This window comes from Mizuhopecten yessoensis, unplaced genomic scaffold, assembly GCF_002113885.1.
Source record: "Mizuhopecten yessoensis strain PY_sf001 unplaced genomic scaffold, ASM211388v2 scaffold10929, whole genome shotgun sequence".
In the NCBI taxonomy this organism is placed as follows: Eukaryota; Metazoa; Mollusca; class Bivalvia; order Pectinida; family Pectinidae; genus Mizuhopecten; species Mizuhopecten yessoensis.
This window is the reverse complement of record NW_018408792.1, coordinates 481,339-502,467: the sequence shown is the minus strand read 5'-3', so window position 1 is coordinate 502,467 and position 21,129 is coordinate 481,339. Positions and strand designations below refer to the sequence as shown.

The following is a 21,129-nucleotide window of genomic DNA, read 5'->3' as shown; positions in this document are numbered from 1 at the left end:
CAGCTATAGAAAGGTAGTTATCATACATAGGTGGTACCAATATACAGGATAATAGCTGTAGACAGGTACAGACAGCTATAGAAAGGTAGTTATCATACATAGGTGGTACCAATATACAGGATAATAGCTGTAGACAGGTACAGGCAGCTATAGAAAGGTAGTTATCATACATAGGTGGTACCAATATACAGGATAATAGCTGTAGACAGGTACAGACAGCTATAGAAAGGTAGTTATCATACATAGGTGGTACCAATATACAGGATAATAGCTGTAGACAGGTACAGGCAGCTATAGAAAGGTAGTTATCATACATAGGTGGTACCAATATACAGGATAATAGCTGTAGACAGGTACAGGCAGCTATAGAAAGGTAGTTATCATACATAGGTGGTACCAATATACAGGATAATAGCTGTAGACAGGAGGTTGCTTTGTGGTAGATATACTCACTTAAACAGGTGGTCACTATTGACAGGTTATTATACAGGTGATATACATGTATATAGCCAGGTAGTTTTAAACAGGTGTTGGGCTAGACAGGTGGTACATTTTGTAGGTATATATATATATCAGTTTAGCTTTAGACATGTGGTCACTATAGACAGGTTATTACATAAGTATAGCTATTTATAGGTCGTTATAGACTGGTGGTCATTCGCCGTGTCAATTGTTACCACAGAAATTAACATTATTTTTTTTGGAGATATGACCATATAATGTAGCTATTGTTTAAGCAAATGTGCTTTTTTATGAATGGAATTTGTCGACATACGAAAAGGCTGGCATACAAACACAGGCGATGTACACACATACAGTAGGCCTATAAGCTGTGTATTGAATGCGTTATGCATTTACTCGCCAGCTGTAATGTTAAACTGTATTCCGACTAATACTGACACTTTACTGTAACTGAGCTCATACAATTGGAATGAATGTATCTGTGTACTTACAAATGTACCCCTCAGTTTAGTGTTTACCGTTCGCGTATTCCTTCGTCGAATGGTCATCGGTACATGTACATGTGAGCCGGTTACAAAACGAAACCGCGCTAAGCAGGCAAATACACATGCGCAGCATCCTCGGGGGCCCAAAAAGGGAGCGGTGCGGCGTTTTACTTTATACAACATTAAAGTGTGGCACAAACTATGCATGTTCAGATAGATACAAGCATAAACATGTACGAAAAACATTTGTTCGTTCATTATTTTGATGTGTCCTATTTTTTTCTATTTGATATGAAGTATTTCATTTAATTGATTAAGACATGGCATAATATACATGTGTCTATTTGTAATACATTGTATGTATCATATCTTTATCATGATATCTAAATGTTACGACGATTACTTATAATGTGTGAAAAACATGGCTTTAATAGTTTTCAGTAAAGTCACGCTAAATCCGCGGTAAAGTGTATACTATATAATAAATTACCATGTCTCCTTTTCATACGACCGTGCAGGCTGTTACACCCCCGACAAACGAACGAATGCAGCTCGGACACGTTACTGATAATGAATTCGTATCCATGATAGGCAAAATTACATATATTACTAAGCAGGATAATCAGTGGAGTCGGATCCAGAGGGTTTTATTGGGCTTCAAGAAAGCCACCAACCCTGATAATTTTTTAAAAAAATCATGTATTTTCACCATTTTCCTCCCCACCCCCACCCCACCCCCACCCCACCCGATACGTCTCTGGATTCGCCACTAATAATGCAAATAATGTATAAATATTATCATATTTTGAATCGGTATGCATGGTATGATTAGTATAATTCAGCTGTTATTATGTCACTGTAAGAGTGTGTTTTATATATCCACGGGTAACTATAGCACGCGATATTGATACGGGCTGACTGGATAATACTACTGGGATATGGGTAACAGTCATGCACAAACACAATACAGAGCGTCTCAAGGTTTCAATTTTGAGTTTTAAGAGTTTTTTTTTTAATTTTATCTTAATTCTGAAATATCTTCATGTCTTGTTGAATTACCCTTTTCCGAAAACATCATGCCGTATAATTGGCAGAAAAAAGTTAGTCCTGATAAGGCAAAACAAAAATTATGAATATATATGTGTTTCAGGTAACATGACTGATGAAAATGGGGTAGGTCAGTAGGGATTTATTGCTGTCATGATGTTATTTTATTATTTGTTTTAGAGTGGGCTGAGTTATACAAACCTATTGTATTCACTTTCATTATATTTTACCGGTCTTTTAAATGATCAAATAGAATTTAAATGTGATTTTGATACCCGCCTATGAAATAGAGAAATGTCATAGAGACGCTGACGATTTTCGGTGCGTCAAAATAAAACGTTTAAATTCATTCGGTTGAGATAAAAAAAAAATAGGGTCGGGGGTAAAACAGGGTCGGTCGGGTTCCTATTCCGTCTTTGCGTATTGCAGAGTTATCTTCTCTTGGGAGCAGGTATTGATTGTTACGTCATTGGTTTGTGCGAGAAAATTACGTCGGTTTCTCAAAAATTGATGACGTTACTCTCACAAACAACTGACGTACCAATCATTACCTGCTCCCAAGAGAAGATAATTCTGCGATACGCAAAGACGGAATAGGATTTATTCATATACCCCCTACTCACAGATAGTCTAAGAGAGCATGTTCTCATGTACAAGGATTTAGATGTTTGGGTAGTGATGATTACCATTTCCCGCCTTTAATTCACCCCTACCGGTTACTTGTAAACGTACTTGACATACCACATGCTTCGCACTTGTTCTGCTTTTTCTTGTTTAAAATAACCTATTTTATTCCGGACTATCGGCCCTCTATTCGAATTACATGTATCGTCGAGACTTGAGAGTTCATGCCTCGGAATTATATAACCGATCTCCGGACTGTCGAGTCTTCTGGATGTCGGAATACTGATCACCACTATGGATCAAGTGAAAAGGGAAGATTTATAATTACAATTTTTTCTCCAAAGACAGTAACTATTTTGTAAAGACTGCTACAAGGAAGGGGACTGGGTTGAAGAGGCGAAAACGTACATTGTAGCTGGACAAACTTTATTTCTACTTTCTACCAGTTAACTATCACCCTCTTCCCACTGTCTCTCCTACAGTAGCTCTTCTTGACCTTGTATCATAGTCAAGCGTGACTGTGTCGGCGTACGTACGATGTCGGTGTAGACGGGGAACGACTTACGTTCATCTTTCGATGTTCACGTAGCCCCCGATGTTTGCCGTAACCTGGATGGCCACAGTTATACAGTATATATCTATTTTGAGTAGTGGTATAGGATTCATAATTAACACACTTTTCTGACTACTGATGTGAAATTAACCTCGTCTGATATTTAAAATTCGGTTTTTCATCTCCCCTCTGCTTCAACAGGGCTTTTAGACCAATTTGGATTTCCATCTAATCGACCCCTAGCACCGACGAGACAAAAATTGTTAAAACCTTATTACCGATGCAAGCCATCCATGTATAAACTATTGAAATTACGTAGTACAGAAAATGACACAGAACTGTATAACTTTGGAAAATGTTTGTGTAAAGCGTTTGAAATAAGGTCACACCTCTTGTCTTTGAAATGAGTGAATATACTTATTAGCGTATGACTTGAACTTGACTTTGTATGACATTGTATTGTGCATAATGCATGTAATATAATATCAACAAGCTGTATTACTTACGATAATAAAACAATTGAATGGAAACAGCTGTATGGTGAATTGTAATTTATTCATTTTTGCATACGCGAATGCATAGGTAAAAGGTGTGTGTTACGTTTACATGTACATGTAGCGAACGTATGCTTACATGGTCATATATTTGAATTCAATAATACGTGCTACATGCACTTAAAATCTGAAAGTATATTGGTAGTCGAACGACAATTTTATAGGATGTTTTTCGTTTAATTTTAGAAAGTAAACTATTTGGATAATTTTAACATCCACAACCCGATCTTCAAAATTGGTTAAGGTCATTTATTTGAAAAACAATGGATATGTTGTTATACCATCAAGGTGAAAGTTAAAAGCTAGTAATCTAGACCCTACGGTCCTGTAGGAGAAAGATGGTTTAATTTTCTTCGCGTATTTAACCGGTGACTGTGGAAGAAAGTCATATTAATTTCTCCCAACACCTGGGCCGCCTCGTATAACGTGGTCCATACAGTTGGACCGGATGGATCAGAATTGTTCGACTGCAGGGGGCGGGGACCCAGGAATCAATTTAGGGTATTGCCCGAAATTTTAAACTCAGAAAAAGACTTTAAAAAACCTAATAAATTATCAACGGACAGGGTGATCACCACACCGTGACATTAGAACAATAAGATTCAAGTTTCAAGTTTTATTTTTACACTCACGCCACACGTATACGTGCGTAACAAGAGGTCACATAATACATAGTATACATTGATGGACATAGTACTCACATAATATAATATGACACATGATACAATTCATACAATAACAACCCATTTCAATAATTCTTTTAGCTAAATTATTTTAGATATTAAGTAGCTTCATTACTCTTTGTATCAATTTACTTACTTGTGTTAAGAGTACCGTGTTACAAATTGAGAACATTCCTTTCATTTTGATATAGGTTGGGTTGACATAATAATAATTTGGTATATAAAGTTGTCTGAGAGCTACAACAGATACATTGGTATAAGTAGTGGTATTCATCCCCAACACAGTTATTACATAGGGGACATAACCTTTCCTCGCGTGGAACTCGATTCCATCTTCCTGTTTCTATAGGAAATTTTATATTTGATGTTCTAAATTTACATATTACTTTTCGTTCATTACGATTTAGCTTTAAAAGATATGGTTCAATATTAAACTGAAATTTGAATAAGGAGTAAACTTGCCCACGCGAGGAGGTTTCAACATCATGAAACCAACTTTGAATGAATTGATCGCATAATCTCTGCTTAATGATATTTTTCAAGCATTGTCTATTAATTGTACATGATATTTGGAAAGTCCATAAATTATTAAATCCAGTATTGTTTAAGATATCTCGTATATACGTTAACCATTTAAAACTTAATAAAGAATTCTGGTGCAAATTGTACATTAACTTATACATTACACTAGATAATTTCGATCCACCCGTTATAAGCTTATGCCAGAACATAACCATTCTAACACTGATTTCAATTTCTAGGGGATACCTTCCTAACTCACCATATACCATATAATTTGGGGTGCTCTTCCGAATGTTAAGAATTTCCTTACAAAACTGTAAGTGTATTTTTTCGATACTTTTTGTATTTTCATAGCCCCAGATTTCACATCCATATAATAAAATTGGTGACACAAGTGCATCAAATAATTTCAGTTGAAGATCTACAGGAATGGAAATATTTCTAATCTTAATATACAATGCATATAAAGCTTTTTTTGCTTGCTCTGTTAGTTTACTTTTGGCTTTTGTAAAAACACCATTGTAGTTTAATATTATTCCAAGATATGTGTACGAATCTTGTATTTCTAAAATCTCATTATTTAACGTAAAGTGATGGTCTCTTTTACTTTTTCTTTTTTCAAAAATCAAAACTTTAGTTTTTTGTGTATTAACTGTTAATTTCCATATATTACAATAATTTTGGAATTCATTCAATGCGTTCTGTAGGCCATCTGGTGTTTCTGATAAAAGCACTGTATCATCAGCATATAATATAATAAACAATTTTAAGTACAAACCTAAATTTTGATCACTAAGAGCATACACTTCATTCAAACAAGAAACATTACGTTGATTGAGGAAATCCTCTAAATCGTTAAGAAAGAGGGAAAACAAAAATGGCGATAAGTTTTCTCCTTGTTTTACCCCGACATTGCACATGAAAAAGTCGGATGTATCATTACCATTTATTACGCATGATTTGGTATTTTGATATAAATTATAAAGGACTTTAAATATTTTGCCCGTAATGTTACTATTTTGTAATTTTTTCCACAAGCCTGCTCGCCACACCGTATCAAAGGCCTTTTTAAAATCAACGAATGAACAATATAACTTCTTACCCTTTGAAAAATATAAAGAAATTAGGGAATGCAATATAAAAATGTTTTCATTAGTGGAATATCCCTTTCGAAATCCCGCTTGGGCGGAGGATATCAGGTTTATCTTATCAGATAATTTTGTTAGTCTACCATTAATTATAGAGGTAAATACTTTTCCCAAGCATGACACCAGAGTTATCGCCCTATAATTATCCGGATCGCCCTGGTTACCTTTATTTTTGTATATAGGTTTAATAATACCAACTGTCCATTCTTGGGGTATTAACCCAGTGTTGAGAATGATGTTGAAAAAATCTATATATAAAGGCAAAAACTGATTGAGAGTATTTTTTATATATTCATTCCGTATTTCATCGATTCCGCTCGCTTTATTATTTTTTAGGCTTTCTATCGATCGAATAATTTCCGTTTCGGTAATTTCAGCATTGAGATCTTCAGAGACTTCATCGTGATCGATATCTTGTAGAAGTCCTTCATTATTATCTTCCTCATAGCTAGCTGAATTTAAATTTTTAAAATAGTTATATAGTTCGTTTATTGGTATATTAGCTTTTGACGATTTGGGTTTACCCGAAAACCTATTTAGAATATTCCATAGGAATTTTGGACTCTCCTTTACTGAATCTCTTATTTTCTTTTCCATGTTGAATGCATAGGTTTTGTATGCTTTATTTACCTCTTTCCTGTAATTACGACTTTTCCTTTTCAAGGCGTGCTTGTTAACATCATTTTTTAATTTACGATAGTTCTGTTTGGCTTTGTGAAATTCTTTTCGAAGCTTTTTACAATTTGATGTAAACCATGGTTTGTTATTTTCATGAATATTTCCGCGGTAAACAGATTTGCGACCGAATGACTGGTTGGCGGACGTAGTAAATATATCTGTGATATTTTTAGTTACATCATTAATTTCTGCATTAGTTATTTGGTCGGTTTCCTTAGCTTTCAAATTTTTAACATACTCGTTCAGCGTAGCAAGTTTATTATCATGATCATCTGCAATAAGATTAGTAAACGAGTTACTTAATTGATCCTTCCATTTCACGTAACCACCGTTTTTGTCGGTTGCATAAGGATTTTCGTGTAGAGTATTTATGAGTTCAGACGCCCCTTCGAACTTAAATTCAATACAACTATGAACATCGGATAATAGAGGATTAAAATCAACAACCTCAAAATATGTTACTACTTTGAATAAGTCGGCAGTTAGTAACAAATAATCAATAAGAGACGAGCCATTACAGGTATTTTTCCCATTAAACTGATCACAACCAATTCTACCATTTGCTATATATATATTATTATTCTTACAAAAGTCTAGTAGTTTATTGCCAAAATTGTTAGTTTTAGCCTTGCATTCACTATAACGTTGTAGTGGAATGTTATATAATTCTAGTTTTTCAAAATCATACATGATTTTATAGAGATCATCACTTTCATCTATATTCAAAGCATTGAGAATTGAACTATCCGGAACAATATAGTCTTGGTAGAGTCAGTCCGGTGAGTCTTGACCACTGACCTGACTGGAGACCCTACTAATATATAGACAATAGAGGATTAATCCCCTATTGTTTAGAGTACAAGTAGTTCAAGTTTCTATTCAAAACTTTGGGCCATTGGCCCATCAGTATACAATACATATTTTACACAAATCATGGATAATGTACAGAGTATGAAAACAATCATATTCCATTATAATACCCTTAATTTGTTTGCCTCATATATGAATTTTCCTAGTATACACAATTCTTTAATATTATGGACACTCAATAACTGGACGACTTTAAACACAGATGTTTTTTCCAATAATAACTTTCAATAAAACGAGATCTGAGATTTTGGAATTTAGAACAGACCAATAAAAAATGAAATTCGTCCTCTAATTCAGAGGGGGAGTTACACTGTTTACAATATCTACGTTTTCTAGGTATATTATTATACCTTCCAACTTCTATAGCTAAAGAATGGGTAGATGTACGTATTCGAGTTAAACAAATGCGATATTTCTTTGGTATATATTTTGTGAGGTAAAATTGTAATGTTTCTCCAAAATCTATTATATGTTTATACAATAATCATTTTGGAGAGTTTTCCACTGTGGCCCTTAAGAATTGTATGCCTTGATCATATTTTTTTGTTTTATCAATGGTGATAACAAATTTTGCTGAGAGATACATGGATTTAACCAAACATCACTAAGACCTAGATTATTTAATTCATCTCTTACTGCTATAGCCCAGTTGAAATAATTTCTACTACATGTACAACACTGTAATAAATAAGTGGACTCCTTGTTTGGGCAACTGCACCCTTAGGCATACATAGAAAATCATAGTTCACAGGATGGTTGATTTTAGAAGAAAATCCCATATGAAAAAGAGGAAAATCTAGATTATTTTTGGACACAGAAAAAAAGGGTGTGCTCGGGCAACTAGGGCAACACCCCTGGGTCCGCCACTGGATTGTTTAGAATAAGGTCCGACCTAGTAATTTGATGCTGCTTTCAGGCGAGCCTTGACAAAGCCTTGCAAGACCTGCAAAAACATTTGTAGGTCCGCCAGGATTTGTTCCCGAACATGTGACATTTAAAACCAGACAAACCGGTTGTTCCGTATAAACGAACAAGCCCCTGAAATGTGCCTGACTCTTAGACATACTGCCTGTGTGTTCCAGTAAGCTGTTAAATGTTGTTATATTACAATTTACGATCAGAGCTATACACCTTGACCGTCTATTTCAGAAAAAAATCTAACCCAAGAAAAAGACTTACCTTCGGAAAAAAAATACTTACGCAAAGGGGAATTTATTTCAGTTAAGATTTTCCCTTTTTTACAATCCCTGACATTCCTTAAGTCAGTGATCATTGATGAAACTGGGGCCCGAAGTGCAAACATTATCTACACCGCATTTGTTCATAACCTTTCATTTTCTTGTACCGTTTACAGTCGGTATGATGATAACTACCACAAGAATCAAATTCCTCTGTGGATTGATTTTCTACCCGGTAGTTGTGAAGTATGTCAGCGTCAGTGCGAGAAAATTGATCTAACTTCAGAGATTTGGTCAAGTGTCAGCAATGAGGTTACATAGATCGGTGCATGCTGATTTTCCACACTTCAGTGATTGCTAATAACCTTTCAACATGATTTTCAAGGTCTATAAAGTGTTATTTCTTGTTTTTTAAAAGATAATTCATTAAAAATAAACATTTTTGCTATTGATGATAGTCAGGAACGTTATATGCTTGTACAAATAATCTTAGATTGTTAAAAAAAAAAAAAAAAAAAAAAAGGTGAACTGAACTGGAAAATGTTACCTCAGTTGAACATAGAGTTTAAGAACACAAATCATATTAGTTTGACTACATTTACTTTGATGTATATATACTCAGCGAAGCAATAAAGGTAAACGCTACTTTAGCCGAGATAAATTATCATTTTTGGCAACTGTATTAAACATGGTATCAATTTATTTATTGAAATGTTTATTTATTAATGGCAGAGACGTATAATACATGTAGTATACGTCTCTGTTAATGGGTTATAAATCAAGAAAAAATCCTCGCTGCATTGATTTTATTAGAAACAGGATAGATCGTGTTTCATAAGTCACCTACACTGTGCATACTAATTGCTGTCACGGCGTCATTGCATAAACTTTAAAAACCAGCGGATGAGGTGAGCGAAGATGTTGTCCCATTCATCGCTCAACTTTTTGGCAGGCTCCTACAAATAAGACGACTGATTTTGACGTTTCCTAACACCTCACCCAAGGATATCCCAAACGTGCTCTATGGGCGACACGCTGGGCGGAATAGACGATCTATCCAACACCTGAACATTGAAGAAATGACCTTGACCTATATTCAAAGTCACCGGGTTCAAATCTGTTCAAACAGCTTTTCCTGTAGATTCAAAAGGCCTAGAGCCAAGATAAATGTCCAGAAGCTGGCATGGAACGCTAAAAGGGTTGGAAAAAGAAATGACCTTATCCAAAATCAAGGTCACAAGGGTCAAAAGGGAAGGTGCCTATAATAGTCATAGCAAGAACCTGAAACAACTTCAAAATTTACAGAATAAGAAATTACATTTATCATAAAATAAGGACATTTTCTGATTTGGTCTAATGCATTGCTTTTATTTTTGTCCATGAAGTGAGATGCTTTCTGTTAAATGTCCATTTCTTTGTATATTTGTACATGTTTTGTGTAAAATATAATGGTCAGGATGGTGGCTTTCGTGATATTTAAAAAAAATCGCTTTTGTTAGTTTTACCATTCATAATTCTAAGGACAACACGAGCCCAGGAAGATATCCTTTTAAGGTGACTATTTTAACCAGCCGGTATAATTTAGGTGTACGGTAGGTATATAACTATTAGGTCCATGCCTACTGGTATAACTGGATTTGATGCTGGGTGGATAAGCATATTCAATATTGATATTTTGTGGAAAAAAAATATGTTCTAAACTGTAAATTAAGTATTTGTGTCAAACCAATTTCTATTTTATCACTTGAAGCTGAATTATCTTGAAATATAAATAGAGTGTGTGTCTCTTGCAACAAAAAGTATGGTTCTACATGTATGTATATCTGCTGTGTTTGATGCCAAAACTATCGCATTTTCGAAGGCAAGTTTGAAGAAGGAAATTAATGTTGAGAAATCATGTATGTAGCAAATGTAGAGCCTAAAACACAGAAAGTCTAAACATTTTTCTTAGATATTTCACATAATTGTAATATGAACAAAGATCTAATAGTGTGCAAAATTAGAGTAAAATCGGCGGAGCCCCGATGTTTAAACACCCACATGGCTTTATTTTCCGAGATACACACAGGGCTGTAGTTCGATGTATGTCAAGAAGCTTCACGCTACGAGTGCTACAAAATATGAGAAAAGAAATTAAATTTTACCTTGACATATTTTTGAGGTAAGATGGGTCAAATCTGTTAAAACATTCGAACAGCCTCTTCTGAACATGTAGCCAGTACTGTAGCTTGCATGCAGGGAATGCTACGAAGTTAAAAAAGGAATTACTTAAACTTCACTCAACCACTATCTTCAGAAACACCAAGAGGCCTAAAAGCATGATGTATAGCCAATGACTGGCTTGCAATAACTGCTACAAAGTTTTAGAAAAGAAATGACCTTGACATATATATATATTCAAGGTCACAGGGGTCTAATCTGTTAAAACACTCAAAATACTTTTTTTCTAAAAGATCCAAAAGGCGTTGAGTCGACGTTATTACAACTTCCCAGCAGCTTACTGGCATTGAACTCTACAAAGTTTATGGAAAAAATGATCTTGACCTATCTTCAAGGTCACAAGGGTCAAATTTGTAATAACCCTGTAACAAAACAGGTGAGCACTGCAACAAAATTATGCAACTTGAGGTTACCAAACTTCTGCATGTATATTTGTTAGGGAGTTCGTGAGTGACAGAAAAATGATGTTTACATTTTTTACCATGCAGTCACTGGTGCAACTCGCAAGTTATTTGTAAATATGAACCAGAAGCTCTTGGGCCACCATAGACTTTAATACATAAATGATTCTAATAAATAGGATGTCATGTTTGCACTACAAAACAAGAGGCCCAGAGGGCCTGTATCGCTCACCTGGATATCAATGGCAAAACAGATCTAAGGGAATATGCCAGACCCCAAGGCCAATCCTTGTAGCATATCTGTATTAGATTTTTCATGCCCAGCAATTTTATGTATGGTGATGGGGTGGGGATCTCAACTGTTTCCAAGCTATGACTCAGAAACTAGGTCCCTAGGGTTGTGGCCAGACCCCAGGATCAGTTCTAATATAGCATGACTGCATTTGTCTCTTTTTGCCCAGCATTTGTATTTATAGTTGTTTTGGTAGGGATCTCAACCGTTTTAAAGTTATGACCCAGGGGTTAAGTTTGCAAGGGTGGGGCAGACCCTGGGGTCAATTCTAATATCATGACTGCATTCGTCTCTTTATGCCCAACAATTGTATATATAGTTTTGGGGTGGAGATCTTAACCATTTCGAATTTATGACCCAGGGGTTAAGTCTCCAAGGGTGGGGCAGTCCCCATGGCCATCCTGGAAGCATATGTGCATTCATCTCTTTATACTCAGCAATTGTATATATGGTTATAGGGTGGGGATCTCAACTGTTTCCAAGCTGTGACTAAGAAACTAGGTCCCTAGTGGAGTGGTCAGACCCCAGGGTCTATTTTAACAACGTGACTGCATTCGTCTCTTTATGCCCAGCATTTGTATATATAGTTTTGGGGTGGGGATCTCAACAGTTTTAAAGTTATGGCCCAAGGACTATGTTTCCAAGGGTGGGGCCAGACCCTAGGGCCATCCTGGAAGCAAATGTGCATTCTTCTCTTTATACCCGGCAATTGTATATGTGGTTATATGGTGGGGATCTAAACTGTTTCCAAGCAATACACTTTTTTTGGCCCCACCTCTTAGCCCGGGGGGTCAGCCCCACCATTTGTACAATTTTGAATCCCTGCCTCCCATGAATGCTTCCGACCAAATATGATCAATATCCAAGGCACAGTTCTACAGAAGAAGTCATTTATAGCAATATAGCAAAATTGCCCCCTTTTGGCCCTGCCCTCAGCCCCACCATTTGTACAATTTTGAATCTCCACCACCTAGGGATGTTTCCAGTCAAATATGGTTGGTATCCATTTCTAAGTTCCAGAGAAGAAGTTGCTTAAAGCAATATAGCCAAATTGCCCCCTTTTTGCCCCGCCCCTCAGTCCCCTGGGGGGTCAGCCCCACCATCAGTACAATTTTGAATCCCCACCACCTAGCGATGCTTCCATTCAAATTTAGTTAAATTCCTATCAGTGGTCAAGAAGAAGAAGTCATTTAAAGAAATTGTTGACAGATGGACGACGGTCGACAGACGATGGACCCTACGGTATGGCACAAGCTCATCTTGGTCCTTCGGACCTGGTGAGCTAATAATGACTGCATTCGTCTCTTTATGCCCAGCATTTGTATATATAGTTTTGGGGTGGGGATCTCAACCGGTTTAAAAGTTATGGCCTAGGGACTATGTCTCCAAGGGCGGGGCCAGACCCTATGGCCATCCTGGAAGCAAATGTGCATTCTTCTCTTTATACTCAGCAATTGTATATATGGTTATATGGTGGGGATCTCACCCATTTCCAAGTAATAAACTTTTTTTGGCCCCACCCCTTAGCCCGGGGGGTCAGCCCCACCATTTGTAAAATTTTGAATCCCTGCCTCCAACGAATGCTTCCGACCAAATATGATCGATATCCATGGCATAGTTCTACAGAATAAGTTGTTTATAGCAATATAGCCAAATTGCCCCCTTTAGGCTCCACCCTCAGCCCCCTGGGGGTTCAGCCCCACCATTTGTACAATTCTGAATCCCCACCACCTAGGGATGCTTCAGTCAAATATGGTTGATATATATCTCTTAGTTCCAAAGAAGAAGTCGCTTAAAGCAATATAGCCAAATAACCTTTTTTGGCCCCGCCCCTCAGCCACCTGGAGGGTCAGCCATACCATTTGTACAATTTTCAATCCCTGCCTCCCATGAATGCTTTTGATTAAATATGATTGATATCCAGTGCATAGTTCTACAGAAGAAGTCGTTTATAGAAATATAGCCAAATTACCCCTTTTTGACTGCGTCCCTCAGCCCCCTGGGGGGTCAGCCCAACCATTTGTACAATTTTGAATCTCCACCACCTAGGCATGCTTCCAGTCAAATATGGTTGATATCCATCTCTTAGTTCCAGAGGAAAAGTTGCTTAAAGCAATATAGCCAAATTGCCCCCTTTTTGCCCCGCCCCTCAGCCCCACCACCTGTACAATTTTGAATCCCCACCACCTAGGGATGCTTCCAGTGAAATTTAGTTAAATTCCAATTAGTGGTTAAGAAGAAGAAGTCGTTTAAAAGAAATTGTTGACGGACGGACGCCACTGTATGGACCCGGTGAGCTAATAATGACTGCATTAGTCTCTTTATGCCCAGCATTTGTATATTTAGTTATGGGGTGGGGATCTCATCCGTTTCAAAAGTTATAGCCTAGGGACTATGTCTCCAAGGGCGGGGCCAGACCCTATGGCCATCCTGGAAGCAAATGTGCATTCTTCTCTTTATACTCAGCAATTGTATATATGGTTATATGGTGGGGATCTCAACCATTTCCAAGTAATAAACTTTTTTTGGCCCCACCCCTTAGCCCGGGGGGTCAGCCCCACCATTTGTACAATTTTGAATCCCTGCCTCCAACGAATGTTTCCGACCAAATATGATCGATATCCATGGCATAGTTCTGCAGAGGAAGTCGTTTTAAGCAATATAGCCAAATTGCCCCCTTTTGGCTCCGCCCTCAGCCCAACCATTTGTAAAATTTTGATTCTCCACTACCTAGAGATGCTTCCAGTCAAATTTAGTTAAATTCCAATCAGTGGTTTAAGAAGAAGTCATTTAAAGATATTGTTGACGGACGGACGATGGATGCAACGGTATGGCATAAAAACTGAGCTAGTCCGCAGTGACAAGTGTTAACATTTCTTTTCTGTCGAGTATATAGCTACATACTTAAACTTAAATCTACATAGAATTCTGATTTTTACATAGCATACTTATTTCCACAGTGTACTTTTATCTACAAATACCTACATAATGTACTTATTTCTGCATGAACCTACATAGTGTACTTATTTCGACATAAACCTAAATATAGTGTACTTATCGACATAAACCTAAATAGAGTGTACTTATTTCGACATAAACCTAAATATAGTGTACTTATTTCGACATAAACCTATATCATGTACATATTTCTATATAAACAAACCTTCAGTGTAATTTAATATTTCTACATAACCTACATAGTGTACATATTTCTACATAAACCTACAACACATGTGCTGAGTATTTGTGAAATCATGTGAACTTAGTATTATACTTCAATGTATTTCCTAATCAACCCTGCAGATTTATCAGAGAGCAGCGAAACACAAAACGAGATTTATAGTTCATTTTCCTAATTTTTATTATTATAATATTTTTACATTAATATCAGATGCAGATCACATTTCAAATATAAAGTAACTGTTACTTAAGGCCCGATAAGAAATGATGGAGATTCAAAAACGTTTCTCATCCATTGATACTTATACATATATAGTACTCGAAATGAAGTGTCTGCAGATAAAGATCAGAACAGGACGTCATCATAGATTTCATGTGTGGAATGAACAGGATGTAATTTGTATATATCACATAAACAATTACAAAGGATTTAATCATAACTGAAACTGAACTGCTCCGGTTCCGGACCTTCACAGAAGTAATTGTTTTATACAAAGCATTGTACATGTACATACCACAATGATGATTTGATTCTCTCTCTCTCTGCCTCTCTCTCCCTATATACTCTCTCTCTCTCTGCCTCTCTCTCCCTATATACTCTCTCTCTCTCTGCCTCTCTCTCCCTATATACTCTCTCTCTCTCTGCCTCTCTCTCCCTATATACTCTCTCTCTCTCTGCCTCTCTCTCCCTATATACTCTCTCTCTCTCTGCCTCTCTCTCCCTATATACTCTCTCTCTCTCTGCCTCTCTCTCCCTATATACTCTCTCTCTCTCTCTGCCTCTCTCTCCCTATATACTCTCTCTCTCTCTCCCTCTATACGCTCTCTCTCTCTCTGCCTCTCTCTCCCTATATACTCTCTCTCTCTCTCTCTCTCTCTCTCTCTCTCTCTCTCTCTCTCTCTCTCTCTCTCTCCCTATATACTCTCTCTCTCTCTTTGCCTCTCTCTCCCTATATAATCTCTCTCTCTAGCTCTCTATCAATACTGAAATAGCATCCTTTCAATAGGTGAATTCAAGTATTTGCATATAAAACATACATAGTTCATAAAATACATACGAAAATAGAGATCATATACAGGATTTCAATGAAGGGAGGTAATCCAATACTACCTTCACACTTAGTAATGAAATGTGTTCAATTTTCCACGTGGGGACCTCAACCTCCTTTAATTTAGCTGAAGTGTTACTAAGATTTGCATGTATCTATTGAACAAAGTTAGGTCAAAGTTTTTTTCTAAGGAAATTAAACCATTTCCTGAATTGGACGGATATACATAAAACATATGTACATAAAACAGTATAAAACTGTCTGTTAAATTAGTGGCCAAATATGTCATTAAGACCCAAGTATATGGTATCTGTCAAGGTTCTATAAAAACAGTATTCGATCTCCATTCTTTAGTACAATCGATAATAACAAAACATAATAAAAGATCTATAAATTAAATGTTATCAATTGTTCATGATGCTTAGTTCCTCCTTTTCGCGGTTGTCTGACAGGGCGGAGATGATTCGGGAAAGGTAATTGTTGAAGTGATTCCTCACGTCATCACCATCCTCCTCAATGTTTGTTTGTACTGTCTGTACATTAGCAAACGTATCACCTGCAGAATAATATACCACGAAAGTTAACTCAGATTTACTATTCACTAACAACGCAAAAACCGGTGGATTTGCTGGAAAATTACACAGACTTAGAGATTTATAATATATAGCAAATTACTAATCACTGATTATTATGAGTTTAACTAGAAAGAGGACATTAAAAAATAATGACTGGTTGAAGTTTTCATATTTATTTTGAGAAATGAGCAAAAAATAGAGATTTGTCTGAGATTAACTTTTGGAGGAACTTAGTGTTTCAAATAATTAGTACAAAATGTAAAATGCATAATAGCTAATATTTAAAAACAAAATCCCTTTCAAAATTGATTTGCTAAATAATCAGTCCCTAAAACCATTAGACATAAAAGGATTATAATACTTACTAAGTTGAGATCTTTCTCTTTCATTTGCTCCTGGCTTGTGATGTGCAAGTATTATACATTGGCTATCCTTCAAGCTTTGTTGGGTCACAAAAAAGTCATACCTTAAGTTTAAAAAGAAAACAATATGCAAAAATAATTAAAAGCAGAACTGTATGGTTGGTTTGTATTATCGGTACTCTCATTATCGATTAGACTGTTTATCATAAATTTTAGTTATACATGTAATCAATTTAATAACTACTATAAATTTTAATCATAATCTCATATCTCGACTACAGATATTCAGTTAAGATAAGCATGTACAACTGTATATTGGTATATAATATATACATATATATGTATATGTAATAAAAAAGGAATTAAGTCCATATGAAGTAAGTAAATATAGAAAAAGTAAGATCTAATGACTGACTAAAAAACAAGCTGCTTTCACCCTTAACAGGGCTTTTCAGGTTTTTCCTGAAACCTGAAGAGCCCTGTTAAGGGTGAAAGCAGCTTGTTTTTTAGTCGGTCATTAGATCTTACTTTTTCTATATATTGATATATATATATATATGGGGCAAAGAAGTAATTCCAACAGTGTGGACAAGTTTAGGTTGTCAAATTTTCGGAGCGATCTGCTCCTTTATCAAGATACAGTGAAACAGAACAGTTACATGTACATATACATCATTTTACAAGAAGATAGAACTGATATACTATAATTGAAAATATAGCTATTATACAAAACCGATAGTCCCCTCTGTTAAAGACAGCCGAAGGCAGCAATTAAGCTGAGAGCATCGCGGACAAGGAACGCTGATAGTCTAAATATCAGAACGCTCGCTGGCTCTGCTCTATAGCGAAAGTGCACTAAGACGACTTGCCCAATGAAACACAACGGCGACCCGCCAAATGATAACCAAAATCGGAATAGAATCCCTCTAGAAAACTCTTTAACTACTAAATATAAGTTGATATATATATATACAGTATAACACCCCCTTAAAACAAATCCAAAGGTATCTAAGAGGTTGTTTCAGTCTACTGGTAGCCATTTTTTTATTTGAGTATTTAAGTCAGTTTCTAATGATCTGTAGACAACTCTTTGACATTGTCAGTCACAAAATATTAAACTGGGGGAGTTCATTAGACTGCAAAAACTATTTTGATGATACTGTTGAACTTACCATCCCTCCATATCCTTGTCGTGATTAGGCATATCAGGATTGTACACAAACACTACACCAGTTGTGTCCTTAGCCATCGCAGGCCAGCATGTCTCAAACCTGGAGAACAATCAAGTTGTATCAAACAATATATTAAGCAAATTATAAAGATTTGTCAAATTCTACATTGCCTGATTCATATATGTCATGAATTGAGAAAATAGAGCATTATCTTTATTGAAATTAAGAGGATATTCTTAGGGGTTTTTTTCCCCTAAAGGAAAAATAAAGCAATGTTTTGCCAGGAGAAGCAGTCTGTTTGTAACCACAATTCTAGGCTGATAAATTGATGAATTATAACCATAATAAGTATTGTTTAGAGTGTTGATTTGTAACAAATTACTACAGCTAAGACACTTGTTTTAAACATGTGTTAAACCTTGTAAGTACAGCTACCACCTTTTACCCATCAAAATACTTTTAGGGGGCTTTCTGATATACAGAAAGAAACAAATCAATGAATTGTTAAAAAGGGAATGGGGATCTTACAATATGTTGTCAATTACTGAGGTGTTATGGAGTTAACAAGGGACATACTATCTTGAGTTTTAACTATACATACAGATATGTACATAATACTATTGTCCATAACTAATAAATACTTTCACAAGTAATGACTATCACAGGGACCTGAGAATTCGTTAGTTATATTTGGACCTTAATAAGACGTTCAGAGTAATTTGACATGTTTTCGGGGTTTAGATCGACTTTTGGTAAAAACGACACCCCCAATGATCATATGTTCGATCATTAGGGGTGTCATTTTTACCAAAAGTCGATCTAAACCCTGAAAACATGTAAAATTACTTTGAACACTTTAGTTTAGGTCCAAATATAGCTGAAACAAATTATCAGCTCCCTGTGATCAGTATATCAATATTACCTCCTGTCACCACTACAATCCCACATTTCCACTTCCACATTTTGACGGCCGCCTGTGTTACATTCAAACTCTACAATTCGACAACCTTGTGTTGGATGGTACTCCCCGCTGGCTTGATCTGTGGCATCAGCAAGGAAATTGGACACTGTTGTTTTGCCACTCTGAACAAATTTGAAGAATATGTTTAGTTAAAATATCCATTAGTTGCAAATTTCTGTGAGCAGATTTTTTTCTGCATTAATATTCATTGTTTTTCTTTCGCTGTAAGTATCTTCTTTGGTTTCATTTGTTCAGATTTCCGTTTGTGTTATATTTGATGAATAGAATGTTGAGTTTTGTGAGTGAGTTTCTGATTTAACAAGTGAAATTTTCAATCCATTGGAAAACTTCTAACTAATCTATAGCTAGTGGCTAAAATATATTTATACATTGCACCTTGATCCCTAGGCCTGTACACAAACCACAACCGATCAGTTTGCCCTTTTTGAGGCCAATGTCAAAAATTGAGGAATATGAGATGCCAAGAATAGTTTTAAACAACTCTCATGAAAATGGCACAAAACAAGTATTTCAGGAAGAATGATACAGCTACTTAAGGTCTCTTTAGATATTTATTATGACCGAATCATCAGATTATACTGGGCCTGGTACATGTATATATCACCCTCTGAGCATTCTGGGATAAGACACACATGATATTGTTAACATAATTTTTTGAATTGTTGCTTTTATAACTTGAATCTGAACGAAGTGCAAATGACTATCAATCTGGAATGAATTTACTGCTTTTGTTGTTAGTGACGTGTTTGTCAGGGACCCCCTGTGATTGTCATGACACTACCTACATTAAAAGTTATATTATGTGTACTGTGTGTAAACTGTAATGGAAGGAAAATGCACAGGGTGAGACAGAGATTTAAACTTTACATGTGGGCCTCCAAACTCTTAGAAATTTAAACCAATTGTAATTTGAGCTACCTAATCACCAGTAGACTCATCCAGCCCATCTCTGCTAATATACATTTAAATTGCTTTCAAAGCATGTAGGCTTTTAAACAGATACAACAAGGTTCTGCAGAAATTTGACTAATCCGCCTCCACCCTTCTTTCTAAGACTTCAATCCAAGACACATTATTTAGTGTGAATAGCATTTAAGACCTAAGTATGAAGTGCACCACAGACTACTCGTAATCAATGGTTAGTCACAGGAACCACTATAACAGGAGAAGGAAAATGCAACACGTACATAAAGACAGGGATTTAAATCCAGGACCCCAGCACTCCAAATGGACATACTGTAACTCTCCACTGAGCTATCTTATCTGGTCACTGGCAGTGGAAAATCTAGCTTCTGATGACGAGAGATTTTTTTTATATATTGCGTCGTCAGAGCTCCAGATGGGACAGAGGAGGCCGGGTATTAATATTAGTACTAGTGTCGGGTCATATCGCTCTTAATTTTGCACTAGGTTGTTCTGTCCTAAAAATGGTTTATAATTTTAGGGTAAAACTTTCAAGATCTCCACACAGCGCTGTACTTGAATTTCTTCTTATAACACAATATCCACAGGTGTTTGAAATTCTGACTGTAAATTGAGATGTATATCATCAAAAAATAAGGGTACTTATAATAAGGGTAGACCTATGTTATTAAATGTTTTTTCTTTTTTTTTTTAAGTTATACCCTTTTTTTTCTGATATATATCTCAATTTACAGGCAAAATTTCAAACACCTGTACACAATTGTTCTTGAAATATAAGCAAAAACTTAGTAAGATCTTAGATGTGTAAGCTTTTGGTCCACTAATTTCAAAAACAAAAGATGGGTAAGGCACTGGCGGTGAATATTCAAAACTTATTGTAATTACCTGACATGGGCCAATAACTAAAACTTTGACTTTAAACATCGTTGAACTTGACGGGAACGTTAACTTCAAAATGTAGCAGCCGAACTCAACTCGAGGAATTTGTTAGCGGAAGCAACTCGAAAACGCCATCTATCGGGAAAATAGCATTATGTCGTAAATAAACAGATATACAAATGTTTTAAGTTAAATGATGTTTATAACAAACTTTAGGTCAATTTTTACTTGACGTACTTTTTTCAGAAAATGTATTTAATTGGATAAAGTTCGAATCAAATATATGTTT

General features: G+C 35.9%; 1 protein-coding gene and 1 long non-coding RNA gene across 2 annotated transcripts in view; both read right to left on the bottom strand.

Moving 5' to 3' along the window:
- LOC110463789 overlaps positions 1-1,042 on the bottom strand; it is a 2,778-nt gene extending 1,736 nt beyond the window's left edge. The window contains exons 1-2 of the long non-coding RNA XR_002464428.1: positions 954-1,042; positions 454-468 (exon numbers count right to left, since the gene is read on the bottom strand). This is a non-coding gene — a long non-coding RNA (uncharacterized LOC110463789). The remainder of the gene's footprint in view (positions 1-453; positions 469-953) is intronic.
- Positions 1,043-15,797: 14,755 nt separating this feature from the next.
- On the bottom strand, positions 15,798-20,968 carry LOC110463787 (intraflagellar transport protein 22 homolog). Its single transcript, XM_021518644.1, has 5 exons — positions 20,847-20,968; positions 18,978-19,138; positions 18,056-18,154; positions 16,887-16,987; positions 15,798-16,502 (listed from the first exon to the last, which is right to left on the bottom strand). The coding sequence occupies exons 1-5, from the start codon at positions 20,883-20,885 to the stop codon at positions 16,351-16,353; spliced, it is 552 nt and encodes a 183-aa protein (XP_021374319.1). The 5' UTR covers positions 20,886-20,968; the 3' UTR covers positions 15,798-16,350.
- Positions 20,969-21,129: the final 161 nt, after the last annotated feature.